General features: G+C 36.6%; 2 protein-coding genes across 3 annotated transcripts; one reads left to right on the forward strand and one right to left on the reverse strand.

Annotated features, from left to right (window-relative positions):
- Positions 1 to 1,945: 1,945 nt before the first annotated feature.
- Positions 1,946 to 9,912, forward strand: LOC113720342 (uncharacterized). Its single transcript, XM_072073498.1, has 27 exons — positions 1,946 to 2,549; positions 3,915 to 4,053; positions 4,142 to 4,213; positions 4,308 to 4,379; positions 4,463 to 4,534; positions 4,624 to 4,695; positions 4,863 to 4,934; positions 5,021 to 5,092; positions 5,194 to 5,265; positions 5,349 to 5,417; positions 5,608 to 5,679; positions 5,824 to 5,895; positions 5,978 to 6,049; positions 6,171 to 6,242; positions 6,324 to 6,395; positions 6,507 to 6,578; positions 6,674 to 6,745; positions 6,819 to 6,890; positions 6,975 to 7,046; positions 7,129 to 7,200; positions 7,325 to 7,396; positions 7,465 to 7,536; positions 7,633 to 7,706; positions 7,812 to 7,946; positions 8,025 to 8,363; positions 8,579 to 8,949; positions 9,357 to 9,912. Exons 1-27 carry the CDS (start codon positions 2,459 to 2,461, stop codon positions 9,717 to 9,719), a joined length of 2,949 nt encoding a protein of 982 aa, XP_071929599.1. The 5' UTR covers positions 1,946 to 2,458; the 3' UTR covers positions 9,720 to 9,912.
- An 898-nt stretch (positions 9,913 to 10,810) lies between these two features.
- On the reverse strand, positions 10,811 to 17,807 carry LOC113725112 (uncharacterized). 2 transcript variants are annotated; one of them, XM_072073502.1, is made up of 18 exons: positions 17,223 to 17,807; positions 16,478 to 16,603; positions 15,593 to 15,731; positions 15,268 to 15,376; positions 14,548 to 14,598; positions 14,362 to 14,459; positions 14,178 to 14,256; positions 14,007 to 14,060; positions 13,844 to 13,894; positions 13,500 to 13,558; positions 13,339 to 13,386; positions 13,064 to 13,142; positions 12,915 to 12,980; positions 12,745 to 12,807; positions 12,528 to 12,593; positions 12,399 to 12,443; positions 12,203 to 12,279; positions 10,811 to 11,195 (listed from the first exon to the last, which is right to left on the reverse strand). In XM_072073502.1, the coding sequence occupies exons 1-18, from the start codon at positions 17,392 to 17,394 to the stop codon at positions 11,174 to 11,176; spliced, it is 1,404 nt and encodes a 467-aa protein (XP_071929603.1). In that variant the 5' UTR covers positions 17,395 to 17,807; the 3' UTR covers positions 10,811 to 11,173. The 2 variants fall into 2 exon arrangements, with proteins under 2 accessions (XP_071929603.1, XP_027103902.2); XM_027248101.2 differs by lacking the exon at positions 10,811 to 11,195 and adding an exon at positions 11,437 to 11,953.
- Between the last annotated feature and the right edge of the window lie 4,830 nt (positions 17,808 to 22,637).

The raw sequence follows: 22,637 nt of genomic DNA on the forward strand, positions 1-22,637 counted from the left end.
TTGTATTTTAGGGTTGAATGTTCTATATATTTCTTTTAAATTATAGTATTACTTTTTTAAAAAATTTTGGTAGAATTGGTATTGTTATTATCATTATTTTTTTATCAAAAATGAATATTTAAAAAAAAATCGCATTAAAAGGCTAGTAATACTTTGTTTTTTATTTAGTGATTTCATAATTTAGATTTCATGAATGGTATCCATAATTTGGATTTCATGAATGGTACAAAATCAAAAGAATGCATTTTCCTTTTGCTTTTCTTAATTTATAGATAATGACCAACAGTCACATTTCAAACCGAGGCTTAATGTCATCATCTCAGTTCCAATCCCCCCCCCACGCCCTGGGGCGGGGGTTCAATTATTGGCCCTACATTAGATAAGTTAGAACAGAAATAGGAGTAAGTGTATAAGTTAGTGATTGATTTCAAAAATACTTCTAATATGATCATGTCCACGTGGATTGAGGATTGATAATTACTTCTCTACTCAACGTTAAAATGGAATATTCCATTTTAAATATCCATAACTTTGAAATTACACTTTAGAAATCAAGCAAATATAATTTTTACCACAATTATCAACCTTAATTTTGCACCATCATAATATCTTTCAAAACAATTGATTGTTAATGTTAACGGTTGTAAATTATTTAAGATATTTTTACTGTAGCATTTTTTGTAATGTAATATATGTGAGATAAAAAAGTAATTGGAAAGATAAAAAAATTGTATTGAAAATTGTAATGATGATATAAGCAAAATATACTTTGACAATTAATCTACTGTCCAAACAAACTCGATGTATTCATCAAGGTTGACAAAAAGGTAAACCTAATAATATAGTTCTATATATGTTATCGTTTGCAACAAAAAAAAAATATAGTTCTATATGAAATAGAAAGAGGGTAGAGAGGTGGGGAGGAGGAATGGTAATACTCGCAATGATGGGTGGAAAAAAAAAAGATGAAAAGATGTATTTTATTTTCATTTTTTATTAGGTATATTTGAGATTATATATATATTGAGTATATTACTATAAATATGTATATGAAAAGCTCGCATTTCATTCAAGAGCTCACTAATCCAAACAAACTTAAGTAATAACCAATCGAAATTATTTGAAATAATTATTATAATAAATTTTTGCAATGTAACACGTGTAAGATAAAAATATAATTGATAATAAAAATTATTAAAAAGCTATATGATTAATCTTACATATATTGTCAGTATATATACTATCATCATTAGATATATGACACATACGTAATATTTGAATTTGAATTCAAATTTTGCTCATATGTCGTTGATCAAATCATGATAATATATATAAGATTTATTTAAAAATATATTTATAATACAAATAGAATAATAATATTTAAAATATTTTATATATCTAAACACACCCATCGTTGCCCAAACTTGAACAATTTTGTACACGGGCAAGAAACAATAACAGGGAAAAAATGATTTTTTATCATCAAATACACTTACTTAGAGGCTTGTAGCTAGAAAGTGGGTAGCACTTGCAAGCTCGTACAGAAACAGAGAGGCGCAGGCTGTCAAACAAGAAAGAATTGAGAAAGAAATAATCTTACATATACTGTTAATATATATATTATTATTATAAAATATTTATTACATATATATAATTTAAATTTAAAATATAAAAAATTTACTCATATATTATCTATTCAATTGTAATAATATATATATTTACAATATATATAAAATTTATTCACAAAGAAATGGTGTGAAGACTTTACGAGTAATCGAAGAAGTCAAGAAGAGAAATTGGCATTATTATTTTTGTTTGTGGGGTGGATTTTAATTTTGTTCTCTGTCTTCATAAATGGGAAAACAAAGGCTGCGAAAGCATTAAACACGCACCTCTTCCCCTCTACTGTCTCTACTATCTCTCACACTGTCACACAGAGCCAGCAGCCTCTCTTTAATTTGTCCTTCACCCCTATGCCTTACAGTTCACGCCAAACGCCTGCTCTTCCACTGCCACCCCGCCCCCCCTTTGTGCCATAATAAAACCACACACATACTAACCCTCTCTCTCTCTCTCTCTCTTCTCTGTGCAGAATATATCCATCTCTCTCTTCTGCACACTCACAAACATAATGCAGTGCTGCACTAGTACTAGCACTTGCATTATGTATGCTATAAACATCCTACGCTGCAGGATAATCCCTCCGGAGGATCATTGAGAAACAGTTACTACTACACAATTCTCATGTTGTTGGTCCCTTGGTACTCCTTTAGCAGTCAGTGTTGATGAAACGTTTCTCTTAGGCTGAAGCAGCCCCCACCAAGTCAACTGGACTCTTCTTCTGCTGCTTTTCCGGCATCTGAAGTTTCTCTCCGCACCACTCGGGTGGGCGTTACTGCTTACTGGCTTCTTTCATCCATTGTCTTGCAATATTGTCAAGAAACTGAAAAGATAGAAGATGAAGCTTCATCTTTTTCTCCAAGTTGCAACTTCAGCTGTATATGTGCTTCTTCTACTGCCACTCCCGGGAGCAGCCCTCAGCAATGAAGGTATCACATATCACCGCTGCTTTTTTCTTTTTCTTTTCTTTTTTCTGGGGTGGTGACAAATTCGAAACTTTTTGGTTTCATCATTTGAGCCATCACAGCTTATGATGAATGCCTTTTTCCACCCTAAGCTACAAGTAGTACGCGCCCCCCCCCCCCCCATCTCTCCCTTTACAGTGCTTTATTTGTGCATTTTGTTCTTTTCTTTGTTGTTGTTGTTATGTTAAGAATAACAAAGGTTCCGTTAAAGTGTCCCATAAAGTAGTTTAAAATTTTCCATTACTCCCAGAAAGAAATGGAGAAAAAAGAAAAGAAAAGAAAAGAAATGGCCTTGACCTTTTCACTAGCTCGACAACTTCTAAAATTTCAGTCTGCCTTCCATTTTGGTTAAAATTTCAGCCTTCCTTCTCTTTCTGTGCTGTTTCTTTACGGGTTATTTATCTAATATTGTACTTTTTACTAAAGATTAGAACAAATGTTTGATGATTTAATGGGAATTCTAAAGTCGACAAGATTCACGGGAAAAATGTTCACGACAAAAATTCATCCCAACCATGGTTCTTACCTCAAAAATATTATTGTACTCCACCTCCTCCAAACAACGCCAACTTGGGATCCAGCTCTTGCAACTCCACGACCATGGGCATGGACTGGGGAGAGGAGATGGGCTGGCCAGATTGGAGGGGGGAAGGGTGGACGAACTTTCGCAAGGAAGAATGCAGGAGCAGCAGGGAACTTTGGGAAGAGAAGAGAAGATCATGCAAAAATGGATTTCAAAGAATTCCATTTTCCTAACTGAAGTGTAAATGTATTCGATTAATGTTGAGAAAAAGTAGTGTACAAAACCCTTTTTGTTACAGAGTTATTGATTTTTAAATCCCGGTAAAAAAAAAAATCTTCCGCCTTTTGGTTTCCGTTTCTGTATTCAACTTTTGTATCTCGTAAACCATTTGGACCTTTGGCACCATTGGCCCTGAACAGCGCAACTGTTCAGGGTCGCGGAGGCAACGTTGTAACTGATCGGCTGTTAAAAGTACTCTTCTGACCTGATAACAAATAATTTCAGAAACCTCCCATGGAGTTTTTGATAATTTGTCTAGCCTCCCCTCATGTTTGCAAAATTGGACAAACCTCCCATGAGGTTAAGGTTTTGATAACAAAATTAGTCCAAGTCAGAAAAAGTAACATTAAAAAAGACGTTGCTTGCTTGAGTCCTAAAACTCAGGTATTCTCCCTCTGTTAATAAAGACGTCGCTTGCTTGCATGTCTAGTGATTGTTCATCAACTGTGTGTTATACAAGGATCTGCTTTTGATTGTATAAGATAGCTTCATGAGGTAAAGCAAGCTAATCAATAATGTGCATGCAGGAAGAGCTTTAATGTCCATTAAAGCATCATTCAGCAACGTAGCCAATGTGTTGCTGGACTGGAATGATATTCATAATGAAGATTTCTGCACTTGGAGAGGCGTGATATGTGGCAATCTTACCATGTCTGTTGTTGCTTTGTGAGTTTCTTCCTCTTTCTAGTAGTCTCTTGCTTGGAGCATTTTATCAGGCAGTGTTAACCGTGTAGCTTGTGGTTTCTGATTGAAGGAATTTGTCTAACCTGGATTTGGGTGGCGAAATTTCAATGGCCGTTGGAGATTTGAGAGGCTTGCAATCTCTGTATGGTTCCACTGTTGTGGTTATGATGGCTTAGTTTTTATTTTTGGTATACCAGCTTGAATCATAACATATTTTTCTAATATAATGCTGGCAGGGACCTACAGGGAAACAAGCTAACTGGTCAAATACCTGATGAGATTGGCAACTGTATCTCTTTGATCCTTCTGTAAGCATTGTAGCCTGTAAACTTCCAAGATGTTCATATTATGATCTGCTTTTCTAGGACTCTGATCATTGCAATTCTTGCAGGGATTTATCTAATAATCTGCTTTCTGGGGATATACCCTTCTCGGTCTCAAGGCTCAAAAAGCTCGAGTTACTGTGAGTTTTTTGTGCCTCTTATCATTTATGTGGTGCATTTTGCATGAAATGATCTTATCCGAATCAGCCTAATTAACTACTATATGCAGGAACTTGAAGATCAATCAATTGACAGGTCCCATCCCCTCAACTCTTACACAAATTCCAAACCTGAAAACTCTGTAAGAATTGTGCTGCTTCCTTTAAGCCATTAGTGTTTTGTAAACTTTGCTTTTGCTCAGCAGTTATGACCATTTTTAAGAAGTATTATTTTAGTAAGTGATTTATACTTCATGGCTAGCCATTATATATATTAAGTACTACCAGCTAATGGTATTATGGGTTTCAGTGATCTTGCGCGAAACCAGCTTATTGGTGAGATACCTAGGTTGATCTACTGGAATGAAGTTTTGCAGTATCTGTAGGTCTACCACTTTTCCTTTTTCATAGCATCTATTGAGAGGAATTGCTGTATCTAAAATTTTTTTACTTGACTCTTCTGCTCAGTGGTTTACGCGACAACTCATTAATTGGAACGCTCTCCCCTGATATGTGTCAATTAACTGGCCTGTGGTACTTGTATGTACTCCTGCAAGATACTCCATGTACTAGTCTCTGAAAAGTGTTACTTTTGAAGTGCATCTGGTTTCATGATAGCAAAATATTGTCTGTTGTTTCAGTGATGTAAGGGGTAACAATTTGACTGGAACCATTCCAGACAACATTGGTAACTGTACAAGCTTTCAGATCTTGTAGGTTTCTTCTCTTGAAAACTTTATGAAGAATTTGTATCTTGGTGGACATTTTGGCTGAAATTCATTATTCATGGTTTCAGAGATATCTCATATAATCAGATAACTGGGGGGATCCCTTACAATATTGGATTCCTACAAGTGGCTACTTTGTAAGTTCTGCTGCTGCTTGGTTGAATATCTTGTGCTTGAAAGAGAAGGGTTTACTCTAGTGATGAATCGTATATCTTGGACAGTTCAGTGACTTGTACTTGTCATCTACATCCTCTTAGTATTAAGCTCTTTCAATTGTTGACTTTAGTTTTGACATTGGCATATGTTTCTTATGGCTCATTTCAACAGGTCTCTGCAGGGAAATAAGCTAACCGGGAAGATTCCGGATGTAATTGGTTTGATGCAAGCCCTTGCTGTGTTGTAAGTATATACATCAATCAGCACATAAAGCTTGTCGTACATGTGAATTGACTTTGTAACATCACATTCAATACCTTTTGGAAAGGAAAACTTTTTTTTTTTTTTTTTTTTTTTCTAATTTCTTGTTTTACCATCTCTTTTCAGGGATTTGAGTGACAATGAACTAGTTGGATCAATCCCTCCCATTCTTGGGAATCTATCATACACTGGAAAGCTGTAAGTTCTAGGCTAAGTGAATCTTGTGGACTTAGTATGATTTACAAGTCCTAAAGCTCAAAGTACATGTTTGATGAGCCAGGTACCTTCACGGGAACAAGCTCACAGGGCCGATTCCACCACAGCTGGGCAATATGTCAAACCTCAGTTACTTGTTAGTTTTGTATCTCAAGGAATCTCAGGAATTTATATCTGTTTGTTTTTGTTTTGTTTTGGGGGTGTGTTGGAGGACATCCATTTGTTATGCTTCAACTTCTAAGTGAGCTTTCCTGCAGGCAACTGAATGACAATCTTCTGATTGGTCAAATTCCAGCTGAACTTGGAAAACTGGGGCACCTTTTTGAACTGTGAGTTCCTCATGGGTCATGAATAATTTCAATGCATTCGCAGTTGTACTTTTGGCAGATTGATATATGATCCTTCTGCAGGAATCTTGCAAATAATCTTCTTGAAGGGTATATTCCTCGCAACATCAGCTCGTGTACAGCTTTGAATCAGTTGTAAGACGTCCTATTTCTTATTTAACATGTGAATTCCTGCCTTTGTGCATTTCACTTGTGTAATTTTGCTTTTGACTATTACCTAATTTATCTTCTGTCATATACTCTTAGCAATGTACACGGCAATCGCTTAAATGGATCCATTCCATTGGAATTTCAGAATTTGGAGAGCCTGACATATCTGTATGTTCTTTTTGAGATTTCTTTTTTTTTTTTTAAACAACAGTTCGTGCTTGCTCTTACGTCAACCTTGTAAACTCAATCTCCATTACTCTTAGGAATCTTTCATCTAACAAATTTAAGGGTCGCATACCATACGAGCTGGGTCATATAATCAATCTTGACACATTGTAAGTCCCAACTTTTCTTATGTAACCTTGCTCTTAGCAACTTCAAACTTTGACAAAGACTGTTCCCTTTCAGAGATCTCTCCAGTAATGATTTTTCTGGATTATTACCTGCTTCTGTTGGTGACCTGGAGCATCTTCTTATATTGTAAGACGTAATATCCTTGAAATGAAGATCACATGTTTGTCTGAACCTTGTGCAAGGATCTAACAAGTCTTACTGACTGGACAGGAATTTAAGTTACAATCGCCTTGATGGACCAATACCTGAAGAATTTGGCAACCTCAGAAGTATACAGACAATGTGAGTATCTAGTATTGTCCTTGTAGATTTTCAAGCCTTCCAAAAATGTGTTTTCCTCTTTTTGATGGTTGTATTTTTGTAGTGACATGTCTTGCAACAAATTATCTTGTCGCATGCCGAAAGAATTGGGCCAGTTGCAGAACCTCGAGTCACTGTGAGACAAAGTTTCTAACCTGTTTTCCTTGTCTTTGCTAATTCATATTCATTCATCTATCATTATCATGAATGATTTCTTAGTAAATATCATCATAATTGTTGTCTGCGTGTTATTGTTGCAGTATTCTGAATAATAATAATCTCAGTGGAGAAATTCCTGGTCAACTAACCAATTGTTTAAGCCTTGCCATATTGTGAGTCCATCCTGCCTCTGTTTTCTTTCATTTGAAGCATCTGCAGTTACTGATAAATTTTTCCACAGGAATGTTTCTTATAACAACTTTACTGGGGTTATCCCTGTAGGCAGAAACTTCTCAAGGTTTCCACCTGACAGGTATGTGGCAAGCTGGGCTTCATATAGGTGTATACTTGTTTTCTTACCAAAAAGGAATATAGGTGATCATTTGACATTTATTCCTTTTTCGTTAAGTTTCATTGGAAATCCGCTGTTAAGAGGGAACTGGCTAGGTTCAGTAAGCAGTCCTGGTACTTCAAAATTCAAAGGTATGTTCCTCGGTTTTAAAGCCAGTTCAGAGTAACTTTTCTGCAGTGAAAAAGATGCCGGAGACATGGTACTCTGGTTGTAATATTGGTGCTTTTGGAGTGCAGCAATATTCTCCAGGACTGCTGTGGTTTGCTTAATACTAGGCTTCATGACCCTACTGTCCATGGTGATGGTTGCTGTTTATAAAACTAACCAACCAAGACAGTTTGTAAATGGATCTAAGAAGTGCATGCAAAGCGGTACATGACTTAATACTTCATGTTATTTTATAGTTTGGTTCGTCTCAAGGTTTTCATGCATTTCTCTTCTCAATTCAGGCCCCCCAAAACTCGTGGTTCTGCACATGGATTTGGCACTCCATACTTATGAAGATATTATGCTAAGCACTGAGAACTTAAGTGAGAAGTACATCATAGGATGCGGTGCTTCCAGCACAGTTTACAAATGCATACTGAAAGGTTCCCAAACAATTGCTGTTAAGCGACTTTATACTCAGTATCCACACAATTTGCGTGAGTTTGAAACTGAATTGGAGACTGTTGGTAGCATCAGGCACAGAAACCTTGTCAGCTTGCATGGTTATTCTCTCTCCCCCCTTGGGAACCTTCTATTCTATGACTATATGGAGAATGGTTCACTTTGGGATCTTCTTCACGGTTAGTGTCTTCTCAGTCTATTCATGCTATTTACTCCTTAATTTGGTTAAACTTGATCCTCAAATCAGGCCTTTTTAGGGCACTGGAATACAATATCTCCGCATCTATGAGGTGAAACAAAACTTGATTTGATATAGCGACTTGTATCTCCAGCAGGATTATATGACTAGGGCTAAAAGCAATCTTTAACTGTATAAGTGCAACAATTATTGTAGGGCCATCTAAGAAAGTAAAACTGGACTGGGAAACTCGACTGAAGGTTGCTGTTGGAGCAGCTCAAGGGCTTGCTTATCTTCACCATGGGTGCAATCCTAGAATTATCCACCGGGATGTGAAGTCGTCAAATATTTTGTTGGATGAAAATTTTGAGGCTCATCTCTCAGATTTTGGTATTGCAAAATCTATTTCTGCTGCCAAAACTCATGAATCAACCTATGTACTCGGTACTATAGGCTACATTGATCCAGAGTATGCAAGGACTTCTAGACTAACTGAAAAATCAGACGTGTACAGTTTTGGAGTGGTTCTGCTAGAGCTATTAACCGGAAAGAAGGCTGTAGACAACAACTCGAACCTGCATCAGATGGTAATTATCTGTAGCATTGCCAAATCTCTTATTTTCCGTGTTAAGAATGGATAAATATGGTTTTACATACATGAGATAGTAATGGAACTAGGCGACAGGATATGGCAGGCAGCCTTTTCAGTTTTTCATTTCTGGGAAAAACTTTTCTACAGAACCCCCACAACATCAAATGAGTCTCAATTATGAGACTCAATAAATTGTCCGGCTCCAATATTAGATAATTGATTTAATATTAGTGAGGGTCAGTACAGACTCCAGAGTACAGAGTTGTGTCGCATCATTGTGTGAAATAGATGCATGAACAAGGTAATTTTTCGGTTCATCAGTGTTCCTTGTTCGGGTATGAATGGCAGGATAATCTCGAGGTAATGAGCTCTCTCGTTGTCTTTTATTTCCATATTTTTCAGATTCTGCTGAAGGCTGATGACAACACGATTATGGAGGCTGTGGATCCTGAAGTGTCCGTTACATGCATGGATCTTGGCCATGTCAAGAAGGTTTTTCAGCTCGCTTTGTTGTGCACCAGACCACACCCTTCTGAGAGACCAACAATTCACGAAGTTGCTAGAGTACTTGTCTCATTGCTTCCACCCCCTCCAACAAAGCCAGCATTGGGTACCGCCAAGACTATTAACTACTCGCAGTTTGTGATTGCTAAGGAACAATCCCAACTTAAAACGATGCAGCCACAGGTCCGGGGAGACAACAACTCCTCTGATGCGGAATGGTTTGTGAGATTCGGTGAAGTTGTATCAAAGAACACAATCTGACAATATTTCGAGTCTTTCCAAATCCATTGAAGGGAATGCGAGCTGGATATCAGGATCTCAACCCAAATTTTGCTTGTTATATGGTCTTCCTTTAAACTGAAGGTTGATGAAGTTCATAATGCCAGCATCTGTACTAGACATTTTCATCCTGGATCCCCTTTTTTGTGTAATATAATTACTTTACCGTTGTCTATGTTGCTGGTGTTTGGTTTTCGTTCTGTCCAGATTAAATTAAGCAGCATATTGGACAAGAAAAAAAACAGCAACTTCTTGTCCCCGTTCTGTAATAAAACTAAATAAAAGTGGCCAACAGAAAACTGCAGGTTGAGATGGCACATGGAATGCTAGACCCAGTAATGGGCCAAAACGAAACGGTGCAAGTCAATAATTTAAGCGCGGATGGCAGTTAATGTCACAAAAAAAAAAAAAAAGGTTAAATTTAAAAAGGCGCAGGCATAGTCAAGGATTTCCTATTCTTTCCATGGGTGGTGTTGCCGCCTCAGATTTCGATGCCTCTAACTCAACTGCACCTCCGGCCGCAATAAGCGCACCGAAAAAAAAAAGCCAGTTTTAAATTCTAATAATGACACTAAGTGGCACTCATCAATCGTCATTCCATTCTTTTTTTAGTTAATACTTACGGCACAACTGTGGATGCAGCGCAAAACCACAAAAAAGAAGACATCTTTTATATTTTGTTAAATAAATTTTTTAGTTCTTTATTTTTTAAATAATAATTTTACGCCCCTTATAAAATCAAGTAGATATTTTTGACTACTTTTTATCATGAATCTATCATGTGTAGGAACAAAAAGTTAGATCTCATTTATAATTAAATAAATAATTCGATTCATATCCATTTTTACATCTTAAAATTAGGATCTAACCTGAATCATATATATTTTACTCCCTAAAAACGTGGCATTTGATCCAATCCATTTTTATTTTTGAACTTTTTGTACTTAAAAATTATTGCATGTGAATCAAGTGTTGATTTCAGAATAAAAAGTGATAGAAAATTTATGTTAGGATCAAATTTTGCGAACTTGAATTTATAAAGGGCATAAAATTAATATTTTAAAACTGAAAGATGAAAAAGTTCATTCAATAAAATATGTAAATGATGTTTCGAATAATTTTCTCAAAGAAAAAGTAGAGAGAGTAACAATTTAATATTCTCAAAGGGTGACAAGCAATACACCACTGCTTCTCTGCAACATAAATAAGGAATTGTAACAATTCCAATAGAGTGCTTCGTCCGGGGTGTGGGTAGGAATGTCACAAAAATCTCTGCCTTCCTTCTAAGCCGGGAGTCACCTTACGCTCTTCTTGGGACCTTGGAACAAAGTCTGAATTGCAAAGTCCCATCATTTCCGGCTAACGCAACCGAAAAATAGTTAGTGCTGTCTCCAAGCACAACCACGGACGACAATTTCAAGCCCCGTGTTGTTATTTCAGCGAATACCCAAGCTCCTCCTGAGAGAATTAGCAATTAAATTAGATGCGTCACGTCAAAAACTGCACAAGCTATCATGCATCGAAAAAAGCAACTTTTTATTTACTACTTTTTCCTAGAGTCAAGGATCAACAACACAGGCAGGCAGTTAGATTAAACATTCAACGAAAATCGAAAGAACGCTTCAAACGGATAATTTAAGGGGACTCACAAAGCAATCAGATTCAATCAATTAATAACTGAATCGATCACTTATAGACCTTAAACCCAGAAACTAATGCCCACATGTGGACTCACCACCGGTGGAACTTTTTATTTACTACTTGCCAGCGTATTACAGTTCTCAAATCTTTGATCATATTGAGAAAGAAAACGAAGTTCACGCGGATGCGAAAGCGAGGAAAACTGAATTTATACTAGAAGAAAATCACAAAAGAGATCTAATTGTTGAGTTTGGCCTACAAAAGAGTATCCCCCGAGTGTTGGTAACCACAGAACACCGTGCTAGACATCACTCAGTGTTGAGTTTGTCCTTGTGATTTCCATATGACGCCTTCAAGGATTAGATCTTTAGAACTTTTACAATCCCACCATTCTTCTTTCCTCTCTTCATCGCTCCCTCTCTAGAGACTTGAAAACAGACAAGTTTCAGTCTTGTTGCTTCCTATCTCAGACCCTGCCCCCCCCCCCCTCCGCAAACTGCCTTCTCCCTCCCCGCATAGGAGGCGATTGGCAGGCTTCCAGCATCATCTTAGGAACGATTCAGAAAGCACTTGCACTACACGGTAGTCAACCAAAGAATACAGGAATTCATCAGAAGTTACTTGAAACCTAAAGTTTAATTACTCAAATGGCTCCATGAGATCATACCACACGGAAAGCATGCATCATTTACCGACATTATTGATTGTGTCTGTAACAGAAGTTGTAGTATTTCCACACTCAAAATTGATTTATTCTGAGCATTACGTTGTCTAATACATTGAGGGTGCCTTTACAATAATTGATCAGACACCTTTAAAGCTACCTGTTCATGTTGGACTCATTTACCATTCCTGGAATTGCCTTGCCACTCCCAAACTGATTTAGCTTGCCGCCACACCACTGTAGATAACAAGGAAATATTTTATAATTTTTAAATTACACATACCAAAGTTCAGGTTGACACATGTACACATATACACATTGAGGAATAAAATTACTTATCCTCGGAACATGCTTACTCTAAATTCAGGTTGGAAACAATCAGGGGCATTCTCCTTTGATCCCTGTATCGTGAAGAAGATGAATATTTGACAAAATAATTATCAAAATGAATGGAAATGACATGCCATAGTATCCACGAAACTGACCTTATTGGGCATGTGAATATTAGGCTGAGATACTGCATCGCTCCCCGGTTCAGATCTCAGGGAAAGCTGGCAAATAAGGTCAAAGAAACGTTGACACATATATACGCATACCAAAGATATGTTGCTTGCTATTGTAAAGCCCAAAATCTTCTCTTGCAATCATTGATTTGTGAAAGCTCACACACCAAAATAACTATACATCTAACTAATAATTTACCTTGTTAAATAAGTCGGTAGGTGGATTGTGTGAAAGCCTTTGATCTTTCTGAAGTTTCAGGTCCTGTTGAGAGTTAACTCATAAGTTTCATATAATGGAAAGAGGAACCAAAAGTATGCCAAATAGAAACCATGTAGATCAAAAAGCTAAAATAAGATCTCATTTTACACCATTGCCGTTATGGCTTCTTCACTGCCACTTCTAGCCCCAAAAGTGTCGTCTTTGGTAGGAAAAATCTGCAAAAGATAACTTCATTATAACATTATTCCTAGCTTTACAAAATCATGCATTTTGGTCAGGTCGGTCAAGTCTGTGGCACCTTATTACTGATAGGCCAAACTTTTAATTTGAGTGATGTTTCATGTTTTTCCTTCTTCAAAGCATCATCAGGGTCCGATCTGCAAAATACAGCTCACCTAAGAAAATACACTACAGGTTCCAATCATAAACAAGGCGCATAATGATATTGAAGTGATCCATGATACGATCACCAATGCAATTATTAATCAAGAAGGAACCAGTCCACAAGCTCTCAGGATTGCCACACTAGTAAAGCAAGATAAATGTTCATCAGAGTTGGTATTTAAGAGGTACTTCTTGCCGGTCTTCTTGACTTCTGTAGGGTGAACAGGAATGCAGCTTCTGTGAAGTAAAAGGATTAATCAACCTGATGTTAGTCAACAGTGACTAAAGAGGACGTCTTTGCTTTCCTCAATTCAAGATCAAGATAAAAAAAATTTGGAAACTTTTTAAACCTCTTCAGCTCTGCAGGAATACTTTGTGAAATGCTACCAGAGTTGTGTGTCTTCAGTTCCTGTATTGGACAAAATTACAGATCACAAAGGAAGCAAGCTTACTGTCATGTGAACAATTTCCCTTAAGGTATTTCTTGTATTGAGACTAAGCATTTTAAACCCATCTGTAGGGTGACAACCAACAGCTACATCGTGGTCAAGGGTACCATAAACCACTCTTATGCATTATGGTTCACAGCTTGTGATAGGAAATGCTTCTTCTTCTTGGATCATGTGTCAAAAAGCTGTAAGTGACTTAAATTAATTTAAGCCACCAAAACTGGGAAAGGAGGATGTTGGCTTACATTACGAGATGAACGCTGCAAGGCTCTCTCAGTAGTCTTCAAATTAAAAGCCTACAAAACCATTATTTGATAGGAACAATGATATAAAATTATCTATTAATGCTGTTTGAAAAGAATATTAAAAAAAAAAGAATATCGCACTAATGGTGTTTGAAAGTATTACTTGAAACACAGGTAGCTGCGCTTTGCTCTTCTTAGGTTGGATTACAGTATGGGCCTTGAAAATATATGACAAGCATGTAAGACAAATCTTTAGTGATATTACCCACGAAAAGCATCTTCAGAAAATTCAGGTTCAAAAGGGAAAAAATGTTATGTTATTTCAAGTACCAACTTTTCTGTTCAAAGATCGTGATCTACAGGTTTGTATCTCCAATTCTGAATGCTCACTTGACTCAGAATTAGTCCTTGACCTGCATTAAACAACAGTAAAAAAATTTATATGTATCAAAACCTATTTTCGATGCTGCATAAACAAAGTGACGAAAACCAACTTCTGCTAGGAAAACTGAGAGTACCTTCGGTTTATCGCCCTTTGCTGTGTTTGCAATTCAGGCTCTTTGGGAACAGTTACCTTCATCTTAGAATGTGCTATTTTAGGAGTTACAGTTCCCTCCTGAAAAAGTAAACATTCAAACTAGTTTAGTCTCATGAACACGGATCAACACACAACAGTTACACAGTTCTACTATTGTAGACGGAACCTTTTGGGATTTCTTGTGGAGTAACAAAGCTTGATGCTTCAAATGTGATACCTGGTTTAAAATACAAAAGGGAGAAGTTAAATACTCAATCCAAAAATGGGAATTTGATGACAACAGATGGGAGCAGCTTTTCTCAATTCCAGAAAAATGCTGTTTGAACAGAAAGAACAACCCAACGTTTCCAGCAGGACTAATGGTACAGAACGCGCTAATTTTACTGCTGTGTTGCACACCTTGGAAGCATTCCTCACAGCAATTTAACAATTGGATGATGCAAAGTACAACGTTTCTATATTTACAAATCTCATCAAGATCACTTAACTCCTCAAGAGAGGTAAACTCATGAGGGAAGTAGATTTATTATTTGAAGTTTTGACAAGAAACTGATTCTTGGTCCTATACCTCTTTCTTATAAAACAGCAAAACAATGTTCGAAAGAAATCATGAATAGGAGTGCTCCTAGATCATTGTAGAATGTAGGCCCCACCTACGTTCTCACAGGTTCTTACTATGACTTCAAGACAAACAGCGTGAGAAACATATAGAGATGCCTAACTAAAGTCTCATAACCAGGAGAAGATTGGAGTACCAACAAGGACGAACGGGAATTTTTAATTTTATTTTTAACTTTTTATTATTGATGGGGGAAGGAATACATTGAAGCCCTTATAGACGTTTAAAACGTAATGATGGCACAGATATCAAAATCTAATATAGCACCTTGCACAGGTAGCCAATCTCGAGCTTTTGTCGTTTGGTAGCTAGGTTATCAAAACCGGGAGATTTCTGCAAGCTTCTCTGGTCTATGTGGATGGGTGATTGCTGAAACCTAGAATGGAGGTACAGAAAATGATTAAGCATATACCTGCACAAGGAAGTTAAAAAAAAAAAAAAAAAAAAAAGGTGGCCGGAGAAAATTTTGGGCCTGAAATAACCATAACAATACATGAGCCTTATAATCTAAATTTTATTTCTTCATTCATTCAGTACTGCAAATAATGCCTTAGAAACAAGGTAGTGCAGCTCTCTTTAAATGAAAGCAAACCTTTTACATAAGTGGCTGGAAAGTAAATCTCTTGCTTTGTTTACTTTGGCCAAATGACTAGCTGTAGGCTTCATCAAAGTGGAAGTCCTTGGTTTGGATGAGCTGGGAACTGATGTCGTTTTAGTTTTCATAGCACCTTCTGTTCCAGAAGAAATTAAAAGCAAAACCAAAAGTTGAAGAGTTACGAATTCCAAAGAAATGGGACGAATCATGACATCCTAAGACGTCTCGCCAGTTTGACTTCCAAGCTTAAAAAAAAAATACTATATATCTCAACTCAGATATCCCATCGTTAATTCACTCAAATCAAGGCTATCAATTTAGGCAGACTAAAAAGGATGAGAAACTGCATCTACGTAACTCCAACTACAGGTGTGATAAATACAGAATTAAAAATCTCAGAGCTCTAGTTACTCATAAACTTGCATCGAAGGCGCTTGATAGCCAGACATTGTAATAACCAGCATGCACAAGAAATACTCCCGTTCATGTCTGTTATTGGAAAATTCCCTATCTTTAAACAGTCTACGACGGCCATGTGTGGAGCCTAGACAGTACCGTGGTAGAATGTAAAGCTGCACAAGGACTAGGGAATTGTGGAAAGCAATGCCCAAGTCCTTGAAAGTCTCCACATACTGGCTGAAAGGCTTGTTGAAAGGACGCAAGGCATTTCCCACGATTTTAAGCTTCATTTGAACCAGGTTTCCTTGTTAATATAGATGGACGAGTTTGTCATGTGAAGTAACTTCAAACCAGTAGCATGAGAAAAAGAAGTAAAAATCACCCCAAAAAAAATCATGGTTTTGAAGATGTTGCCGATCTTTAAATGGAAGAAAATTATACAGAAAGCATAAGGGAAATCCGGTGGTTTAGAGAATTGAATACCTGATGGAGAACCGTCAGAACAAATACCAACATCTGCATTACTGCTTTTGCAATCATCTAAGCTTGAGCAAGTAATTGTATCCTCCCCTTGAATGTCTCCTCCCCAATATAACTTCATCACTAGAGCTAAAGTTCGAAAAAAAGATGCAAATAGTAGGAGAGAGAGAGGGGGAGAGAGAGAACGAACAAGTAAGTAAAACTGAACCAACAATTCATGAAAAGCATAATTATAACAATAAAACAAATGCTCAAACTTTGACCAGGTAACTGTTGATTTATCTGTAATGCAATCAAAACTTTGTTCAAAAGAATCAAAACTGATTCTGTTAAGAGTTTATGAGAGCAAATTCGCCCTGGCTCCAACAGAAAACCCAACTAAGAAAACTAGACGAGTAATAAGTAATAACTAATAGCAGCAGCAAGTAAAACAGCAGATTAAGGATAAAACTAGACGAGTAATAACATTGATGGAAATTCTCACTAAAGACACTAGCTACGAACCAATTACTAAAATGTTTTCATCCAACAGGACAATAAACGAAACAAATACTAGTTGACTTTCCCCGCTTCAGCATTCCGCTTATGATCAAATACATAAAAACTTTTCTCATCCATAAATGATGATAAAAATCAGAGGACAGGATTATCATAGCCAATATCCTAACGTCAGGCACATGACAGCCGTAAGAAGGAATCATCAAAGACTTGTCTATTGCGTATATGGATTAATTGAGTAATGTCTTACGAGAAACCGGATAATTTCCGGCCACAGCAAACCAGCGCTCCGCTTCGTGGGCTTCCCTGTCCGATTCTGGACGGCAAAAATAAAAAAACCGAGCCGCATCGAATTCGTATCCCCAATCAATTTCTGACGGCTCCACATAATCTTCAGTGAGATCCTCCAATTCTACGTCCATTTTTCCCGTAAACGCCTCTTTTTATATTTTCTTTCTCTTCTTTTTACATCTTTTGTAAGAGGGGAGGGGGATCAGGCGAGAAATACAGAGGAGGAAATCATATACACAGCAGCTCTGGTCCTCCAAAACTCGGATTGGATAAATGAAAAAGCGCCTCGTGGAGGGGGTGGGGTGTTTCGGGAGTGAAACACACCTACCCAGTTCTGGAGGGAGAGAAGGATTAAAAAAAAAAAAGGCGTTGTTAAATGGTTGGGGGCGAAATTTTCGTTGGACATGCAGCAGCAGAAGGAGAAACAGGAGCGGGGAGGAAGAAAGGTCGAACCCAAGACGGGCGAGATTACTGATTAGTTAGACAGCCATGATCCAACACAACACAACAATCTCTCAATCTCCCGGCCTTCCTTCCATTACCATTTGACTTTATACATAAGTAGTATCTAGCGCCCATTTTTTGCTTGCACACTTATTTGCTCAAATTTGAAATTGCGGGTCCCTTTCTGCTAACTGTATTTCGTTTGGAAATTAGTTTCATGGGCCCCACTAATTTTACGCTTCACTTTTTTTTTTTTTTTTTGCATTTTTTCTGTTTTCTTTCTTTTCCTTCTTTTCCCCCAAGTCCGTTCTCTTGATTTTCACCAGCCCGTTTTAAAAAAAAAACAAAAAAAATGCTTCAAGTTTTTTTTTTTTTTTTAAAAGGCTTGTGAAGTTTCATTTAATCTCGAATAGCAATTAGATAAAAAAGAACCACTAACCTTTGGACCGGCACCCATCACCAAGTCTTTAAGGTTTGGCAAGGTAAGAGATCAAGAATTCAACCTTTACCTCTCACCAATTGTCGTAATACGTGACTTTTCTAAAAAATTCAATGAATACGTAATATATCCGTCTGATTTGAAGTTGGTTCAGTTCCTATCGGAACTTTGTAGGCCTAGTTGGACTTGACAAAAAAATTAGATAAAAAGGGAAAAAAAAAAAGAGAGACGATAAAAGATAATAATTCAATCAAAATCATGAAATTGTATCGTGTTATGTATGAAGTCCGCAATTACTCGTTCATTTATTTACAGCTGAATTTCTTTTTTACAAAATCAGTAGGCTGAATATATATACTCTATTAAGGATTCACTTTGATTTTAGTACTCCATCCATTAAATAAATACTAGTTCAAGACTGCATCCACACTGCTAAGAGGACATTTTTCTCCTCCTGCGGGAATCGTTCCTCCGACGATAGTCCAAAAATCTGAAGTAAATCAACGGATGTTGTTGTTTCTACTTGCCGCGTCGATCTGAGCCTTTTTCTCTTTAACATTTGTTCTTTTTCGGTTTGTCGGGCATAAGCTTGGTGTTTAGTGGTTGAAGTTTCGTTGTTCATGCACTGCATATGCAAACTTCCAAGCAACCTTTGAAAAATGGCGAAAGGACAACATTTTGAGAGCTACATACAATGCTGATATTAGTGATATTGATTAGACAATTATCGCTCGTTATGATGGACATTAGATCTTTAATAAAAAAACTGTACACTGCGATTATTGAGAATTCATAAATTTTTTGTTTCTTGCCGCCAAATAACCCAACTTTAAATTTCTATAGCCGGGCTGGGCATGGCTTGTTTTGCTGTCTTTTTATAAAATTACTGGATAGATTGTTGATGGACGCATGACCAAATATAAGTACTAAATATATAAATAAAAGTGTTAATTTCAAAAACCTCTCCTAAGGTTTCGCCTAATCACACCTAGCACTTCTTAGTTTTCAGAAATCTCAATTGGCACCCTTAAAATGACAACCTTTGTAACATTAAACTGTCAACCCTCTTATATAACCCAAAATAAAATTAAAAAAATGCATTGTAGGAGAGAAACTATGATATTCCCTCACTTTTACCCTTTTACAAGTTGATTTTTTAAATTTAGAAGATGAAAATAAAAACAAATGCAATTGCACTATTAACTTAAAAATTGAGGGGTATGAGTGTAATAACTATTGAATCCTATAATTTTTTTTTTCTCATCAGATGACCGCTGCTTACAACAGTTACTTGTCCATATAATTTGGCAAGATGAAATCATCAAGAGTAGTATTACTCAATTGATAGAGTTATAACATAAAAATAAAAAAGAAGATTGTTTTTAGGGAGAAAAATCGATAGTAATTTTGTGAGAACCCGTAAATTTTCTTATTTTCTAGGCTGTATTTCATTTAATTGCATGTTTTTTATACATTTTCTTTATTAGAAAAATTTTTTTAGATAATTTGTATGAGCAAATAGGATTTTTAAAATCATTTTTCTAATATAAGTTAGTTCGTGCAAAATTATGAGTATATACCGGACGTGGGACCCGCTAGTGCGGTAAGTTTGTTAAAATTCAGCCAACTAAGATAAGTTTTGTATACTGAGTTTAATTTATCAGATGCTAAAAGATAATTAGAGGTTACCTAAATGGACTATCATTGGAGAGACAAAAGGATAACTCTAAGCCAAAAGGGTGACAAATGTCACTTTCCTACTCAATTTGACTTTGACTACTATTCATTAACTTTACTAAATATTTAATTTGGACCCAAAATCATCTTCATTCATCATCATCTTGCCCGACTCTCTCAAGGGAGAAAAGAAAAGAAAAACTTCCAACTTTCTTCATCTAATCTTGCTCAATCTCATAATTCAACCGATAAAACTTTAAATTTCTCCATAAAAACTCTTAGTTAGGTGGTTTTGAGGTAGTGGGTGAAGTGATTTGGAAAAAAGTGGCACTAAATTGCTTCTTGTCTTGAGGTTGCAAGGTGAGTAGCTAGAGAATTCTTTCTTTGGTTTTGATAATGTCAAATTAATGACTTGTGTTGGTTAAAGATGTGATTTTGTGAAAAATTTATTGACTTTTGGTAGAGATTGGTGAAATTTTTATTTTTATTCATGATTTTCCTGTTTTATATGTTTAATATTGGTTGGCCATGGATGATGGCTTGGAATGGTTTAGAATGAAGTTTTGATGCGTAAATTGTAACTATTTGCGAAAAATTTTCGCTTTGTACGGAAAATTCCAGATTAGGGTTTTAACTAACCCTGTTCTGCCCGGTACTGTTTGGATAGGATGAAGGCCGAATTAGCCTTAGGTTAAAACATGAAAGTTGTAGGAAATAATGTTTTATAGTTTCCTGTAAAATTTCAACCCAATCCAAGTTCAGTAGCCTGTGAAAAGATGGAAATACCCAGACCGCCATAGGTAAGAGTTCGGTGGACAGTGTTGACAGTTCACCCAAACTGACCGCGACTGTTCACCCTGATGCATACTGAGTTAGATTTTGGCCAAAACATGAAAGTTGTAGTGCTGTGTCTTAGCTTTCTAACAGCCCTAGAAACGCCCCAATTGAACTTTGGTAGCCTGAGTTATGGTCGTTTAACCATAATACGGTTAGCTAACCTGTTTGTGCGATTCTGGTTTGGTACATTGAAATTTTGACCTAGCTACACTATGAACTGGACTGAGTGATTTTCATCAAAGTTGTAGCCCTTTATCTTAGTTTCGAAAAGGTGTAAATTGCACCTCAATCCGATAAGTGTAGCTTTAATTGTGTTCATTCCGCTAAACAACGTCAAATCTGTCTTTTGTTTTTCAACCTAAACTTCATTTCCGCACATGTCCAAGCTTGATTTTGCACTTATACGCTCTATTTGGTCTTACTCTAGTAGTATGTGGATTCGATTTATGACTCGTATTCAAGTTTTATTGTGTTTTATTGAATGTTTTAAGACGTGCCGGTAACGCGGAGCGCTCGTTGGACAAAAATTTGTGATTTCACTCTGTGTTTGCTTGGTGAGTGTACTACTCACGAAATTGTTGCTTCATGCCTTGGTTATACTTGAAATTTATGGCTCGAATGCTTATGTATATGGATGAAATTGTTTGAGACGATGGCGTACTTTATCACTCTCGCGCTCTATAGCTTATGTGACTGTTTACTGCATCAATTGAATTCTACTTGAACATACTTGAACTGGGGTCGTTTGGACAAGTATCCAACGACTATTACTATTATTACTGAGTTCAACCCCATTGGTGGTCAATTGAATCGAGCCAGCAAGGACTTGGTCGAGAAAATTGACAAGTCATGGGGGCTGTTTATGTGGAATCCTTGAGTATGAGACTCTTGATTCTGATATATTCGAATATTATCATTTCTGAATTGATTGGAGTTCGGGCCCAGTAGGGGTATGTGAGGAGGAAGGAATCGGTGAAAGTGGAGTCTACGGTATTGGTTATTCCTTAAACGTTGACGGAGGGTCAACGAGGCGAGATCAAGTACGGCAAGCAAGGATAAGGGCTCTTGAGAGCCGACCGTATCCTTTTAAATATCTTTATTAAAACGTGATGCTAATTGACTCACTTATTAGATGTGTTTGGATTGAATAGCTTTTGTGCTTATGTGAATTTCGTTACTTGGGTGATGGTACCTCATTAGGCAAAAACTCACTCCATTAAATTTTGTTTTCCTTACAAGGAACCACTTTTGAGAACTATAATGTTTTGAAGCACGAGTTGAGCTAGTTAATATATTCTTTTGTAAAGCTCCTTGATAGTTGGAAAAACCCTAAATGTACTTGATCCAAATATCTTCTTTTTATTTTGTAAATTACAAATGTATGTGTATAACACTGTTTAACCCTATTCATGTATCCTAGTTGGTTTGGAAATGTTTTTTCGAATTATATGGCGATATCTATATTCGATTGGATTCTGGTTGGATGGTGGCGTGGCAACCGTTATTCATTTGCGGTTTCGATTTTCGTTTTGCCATTTTGCAATTTTGAATAGAATGAGCACGCTATTACCTTCCGGAACGTTTTAAATTGTATTTAACTGTCTCGTTAGTCCTGGCAAGAGTTGGGCAGCGAGTCTGCTAACTCTTTTGGTACGCCTTAAGGAAAAGTGAGACTGTCACAAATTTTGTTTTTCCCTATAAAACTTTTAGAGCTAGAATATATGCCCTTTTGAGTTTTATAATTTTTGTTTTCAACTCCTTAACAACTAGTTCCAAAAAAAAAAATTGTTTTTCTAGGAGAAAGTTCAGCTTTCATTCCTCAAATTATTAAAAAACAAAAATCATCTTTTGTTTTTCTTTCATTAAATCGTTGGGAGAGGACATTTATGACAAGGTGTCAAACAGAAAGTAAATAGGATTTGTATTTGAATATTATATGTTAATCAATTTTTCAAAAATTCTGTTTCCGATAATTGA

Source organism: Coffea arabica, chromosome 2c (genome assembly GCF_036785885.1).
Source record: "Coffea arabica cultivar ET-39 chromosome 2c, Coffea Arabica ET-39 HiFi, whole genome shotgun sequence".
NCBI lineage: Eukaryota > Viridiplantae > Streptophyta > Magnoliopsida > Gentianales > Rubiaceae > Coffea > Coffea arabica.